This window comes from Hippopotamus amphibius, chromosome 15 (genome assembly GCF_030028045.1).
Source record: "Hippopotamus amphibius kiboko isolate mHipAmp2 chromosome 15, mHipAmp2.hap2, whole genome shotgun sequence".
NCBI classification, from domain to species: Eukaryota; Metazoa; Chordata; class Mammalia; order Artiodactyla; family Hippopotamidae; genus Hippopotamus; species Hippopotamus amphibius.
This window is the reverse complement of record NC_080200.1, coordinates 17,334,629-17,339,176: the sequence shown is the minus strand read 5'-3', so window position 1 is coordinate 17,339,176 and position 4,548 is coordinate 17,334,629. Positions and strand designations below refer to the sequence as shown.

At 63.1% G+C, this 4,548-nt stretch overlaps 1 protein-coding gene across 1 annotated transcript; it reads left to right on the top strand.

The window, feature by feature from the left end:
• The first annotated feature begins 1,364 nt into the window (after nt 1-1,364).
• KLF2 (KLF transcription factor 2) lies at nt 1,365-3,706 on the top strand. The gene is made up of 3 exons (XM_057708028.1): nt 1,365-1,541; nt 1,714-2,530; nt 3,028-3,706. The coding sequence occupies exons 1-3, from the start codon at nt 1,467-1,469 to the stop codon at nt 3,201-3,203; spliced, it is 1,068 nt and encodes a 355-aa protein (XP_057564011.1). The 5' UTR covers nt 1,365-1,466; the 3' UTR covers nt 3,204-3,706.
• The last annotated feature ends 842 nt before the right edge of the window (nt 3,707-4,548 follow it).

Sequence of the window (4,548 nt, the reverse complement as noted above, 5' to 3'; positions counted from 1 at the left end):
GGGTCCAGATGCTACCAGTGACAAAACCCTCCTGGCCCCCGGGGAAGGCTTCTAGGTCAGGAGCTGCCTGCACCCCTTACCACCTGGCTGTGGGACTGTGGCTGACCGTGGACAACTCCAGGCCTGAACGTGGGTTCTGGAATCAAGAGACCAAGGCTGGATACTGGTTCCAGGTTGCACCATGAGATGCTCTCCCTCTGATACCCACTTGGCTCCCCTTTTCCCCAGGTCTTGACTTACACATCTCCTGGGTGAGATTCAAAATTCTGCCATCCCCTGTCTCCCCTCTCACACACACTCACTACCTATCTCCTTCTCCTGCTTTCCCCAATACAGTTGTTTATTTTACATCTCCGCCGCCACCCCCTACTACAGTGGAAGCCCCAAGGGAAGTGGGGTTTGTCTGCCTGTGGACAAATGCGTTCCCAGTGTCCACACAGGGCCAGCATGCAGTAACAGCAGGAGTGACAGTCCCTTACTGGCAGGCCCCATGCGTGGTGTGGGGCACATGGGGGTGTGTTTAAGATGCTCACAGGAGAGGCTTGTTCCCTGTAGCCCCCCTGGTGCTGGGTCTGTGTTGTTAGATTCATCGTCTTGAGTCTCCTCACTTACGTGAGTCACTAAAGGCACCAGGCCTGCTGGCAGCTGTAGGACCTCAAGCCTCTCCCAGCACCTCCTGAGCCTCAGTTTTCCCTCCCTGAAGGGCTTCTTTGAGGGAGAGCATCTCAAAGACTTAACAGTTTTGGATGTCTTCATGTAAGGTTTTTGGCAGAGTGGTGAGTATAACAGTGGATCAGCTTCGGTGGGTCCCCAGAAAATGAGGAACTGAGTCTCTCCATCCATCACGAGTCCGGGGAAGCCCACCCTGAGCTCGCAGGACCCAGTTAACCCCATCTACCTAGGATTCTGGGGATCCCTCTGTGGCTGCCGGGGCCCATTTCCCATCCATCAGGGATCCCGGGAGGCCCCGGGGCCCAGCGTTTCGCTCACAGCCCCGGGTCCCGGATGCCGCCCCCGCTCCAGGTCGTTCCTGTTCTCGCGCAGGCGGGAGCCCACGGGGTGCCCCGGGGATCCCTCAGCATCACGCTGCTGTTGTGGAGCGAGTGTTGACGCCGTTGCCGGGGAGACGGCGGGGGCGGACCCGGGCCGGGGGCGCGGCCTGGCTCCGAGCGAGGGGCCGAGCCGGCCGCCCAGGGCCCTGGCGGCCTCAGTGGCCACGGCCGCCGCCGCCCGCCGGCTTATATACCGCGGCTAAATTTAGGCTGCGCCCGGAGCTCGTCCCCATCCGGGACGCGTTTCCGCCGCCGCCGCTTTGGCCCGGCCCCCGCGCGCGCGGCGCCTATAAGGCTTGGGCGGGCCCGGCCGCGGCCCGCAGTGCCGTCCCCGCCCGCCCGCGCCCCGACCAGCCCGGCTCCGGGCAGCCGCTCACCGGTGTCCCGAATCCGCGTCCGCCCTGGGTCCCAGCCATGGCGCTGAGCGAGCCCATCCTACCGTCCTTCTCCACTTTCGCCAGCCCGTGCCGGGAGCGCGGCCTGCAGGAGGTGAGGGCGGCAGGGACCGCGGGCGGCGGGGGCGGCTGGCTCATGGGCTGCGGGGTAGTAGAACGCAGGCGGCAGGGACAGCGGGCTTAGGGTAGTGGGATGCAGGCAGCGGGCAGCGACCCCCCGCCCCACCGCGCGCTCACGCCCGCGCCTATCGCCCTGTCACCCGCAGCGCTGGCCGCGCGCAGAGCCCGAAACAGGCGGCACCGACGACGACCTCAACAGCGTGCTGGACTTCATCCTGTCCATGGGGCTGGACGGCCTGGGCGCTGAGTCCGCCCCGGAGCCCCCGCCGCCGCCCCCGCCGCCTGCGTTCTACTACCCTGAGCCCGGCGCGCCGCCTCCCTACGGCGCCCCCGCGGGCGGTTTGGTGTCCGAGCTGCTGCGGCCCGAGTTGGACGTGCCTCCGGGGCCCGCGCTGCACGGGCGCTTTCTGCTGGCGCCGCCGGGCCGCCTGGTGAAGGCCGAGCCCCCCGAGGCGGACGGCGGCGGCGGCTACGGCTGCGCGCCCGGCCTGGCCCGCGGCCCGCGAGGCCTCAAGCGCGAGGGCGCCCCGGGCCCGGCAGCCGCGTGCATGCGAGGCCCCGGGGGCCGTCCCCCGCCACCGCCCGACACGCCACCGCTCAGCCCCGACGGCCCCGCGCGCCTGCCCGCGCCCGGCCCGCGCGCCCCCTTCCCGCCTCCCTTCGGCGGCCCCGGCTTCGGCGCGCCCGGGCCCGGCCTGCATTACGCGCCGCCCGCGCCCGCCGCCTTCGGTCTCTTCGACGACGCGGCCGCCGCCGCCGCAGCCCTGGGCTTGGCGCCGCCCGCCGCCCGAGGTCTCCTCACGCCGCCCGCGTCTCCGCTGGAGCTGCTGGAGGCCAAGCCCAAGCGCGGCCGCCGGTCCTGGCCACGCAAACGCACCGCCACGCACACCTGCAGTTACGCGGGCTGCGGCAAGACCTACACCAAGAGCTCGCACCTCAAGGCGCACCTACGCACGCATACAGGTGGGCAGCGAGCACGGGCTGGGGACCACTGCGGGGCGAGCTGGAGGAAGGGGGTTGGGGAGGGGGCAGAGTTTTAGAGAGCACCCTGGGGGCGTGGCTCCGGAGCCTGGGGAGGGAGCGAGTGCTTAGGACCCTCCTGGGAGAGTGGCTGGAGACTTTGGCCAGGGGTGCGCACTTAGGAAATGTAGGGGAATGCTGTGTCTCAGACTGTTGGGGAGAAGGTGCAGGACCCCCCTGGGGACGTGGCTCAAGACACTGCGGAGAGGACTGTCCGTGCGTCGGTCCCTGGGGAGTGAGCATCAGGAGATCCGGGAGTGAGAGAGAACGCCCCCAGGATCCCTAGAGGTTCAAAACCTAGCGGGGAGCGCTTCAGAGAGCTGGTTAGGGAGGGGTAGGTTGTGCGCGCCCGGGTAGCCACGAATCAGGGTGAGTGTCTGTGAGTACCAGAGCCGCAGGCGGGAGGGAAACTAAGGCCGGTTCTCGCCCTCTCCCTGCAGGCGAGAAGCCCTACCACTGCAACTGGGATGGCTGCGGCTGGAAGTTTGCGCGATCTGACGAACTCACGCGCCACTACCGCAAGCACACGGGCCACCGGCCCTTCCAGTGCCACCTGTGCGACCGTGCCTTCTCGCGCTCCGACCACCTGGCGTTGCACATGAAGAGGCACATGTAGCCTGGACGTCCCCCGCCCCACCCCCTCGCCCACCCGCGCGCGGCCGTGGCGGGTCCCACGCGCCGGGCACGGCCCCCTTCCAAACTGTGACTGGTATTTATTGGGCCCAGAGGACAGGGCCGGGCACAGCGTGGCCACCGAAGGAGCTCCCCGCAACGACGACAGTGACGATGCCCGGCCCCCATCAGAGACTGAAGGCCCGGTGGGAGAAGACCACGATCCTCCTTGACAAATTTTGTTTTCAAAATGGTGCAATAATTAAGTGTCGTCTTCCTCCCCCCGCCGGGTCTACACTAGAGGATCGAGGCTTGATGCCTTGTGAAGAAAAATACAGCCTTAATTTGTACTGTGCAACATTTTTTATAATATTGTACATAATGACTGTGACAGATATTGTATTACTGTAAATAGGAAGACGGGTGGGCATTTTGACTGCCTGGTTCATTTTTATAAGATTTTGCTGTTTTTTAATTAAAAAAAAATAGTTTTGCATCTTTTGAAAAAAAATCACAGCACTGGTCTGGCTGCTTGGAAGCTGGGGGCTTGGGACACATGGGAGGGGCCGGGGGGGGGGACAGGCAGCTTTGATGGAGGGCAGCCTGGCAGAGGCAGGGTGAAGTGGGTCCTGCCCTGGCCAGCCAGCATCCTGGGGTGCCAGCTGCAGCCCCCAGCTGCCAGGAACCTGTGGGTTTTTCTATAAATTTAAACACTGCCTTTTAGGACGGAGGGAGAGTTATTTTAAGGTTGTTCCCTGAGCCATAAATTGCCTCCTTTTCCCCAGAGCTGGAGAAACTGCTGGTCCCACTGACGTGGCCTCCACTGGGCTGAAAAAAGCCTTACCTCCTTTTGGAAGCTTCTGAGGTTTTAGTCAAACTTCTGTAGTGTGCAGACTTTTTTTTTTTTTTCAGAAGGGGCAAAATGCTGAGTTTCTGACCTGCTTTGCCTTTCACTAGTCTTGCCTTTTAGCAGACTTTTTTTTTTTTTTTTAAGATGAGTTCCCCATCCTGTTAGAAAAAAATGAAATCCATGTTTCAGGGTCATGGTGAGTACTCTTTTCCAGATGAGGAAACAGAGGCCCACAGAGGTAGCTATGGAACAGGGATGTCAGGGTGCCAGCCTGGTCTGTCTGCCTCCCAAGGGTCCCTGAATCCCACTAGAGGGATTTCTGCAACAACCCACCTGTTGCTGGTGTTGAAGGGTTATAAGACCCTCCCCTGCAGCTGCCCTTGGGTGAAGGAATCATATCAGAGCCCCAAGCCTTGATAGCTGGAGGCTGCCACTCCAGAAATTTACCTCATGAGCAAAGGAGGACCCCTGTACAGCACCCTGAATACCTTGATCAGGC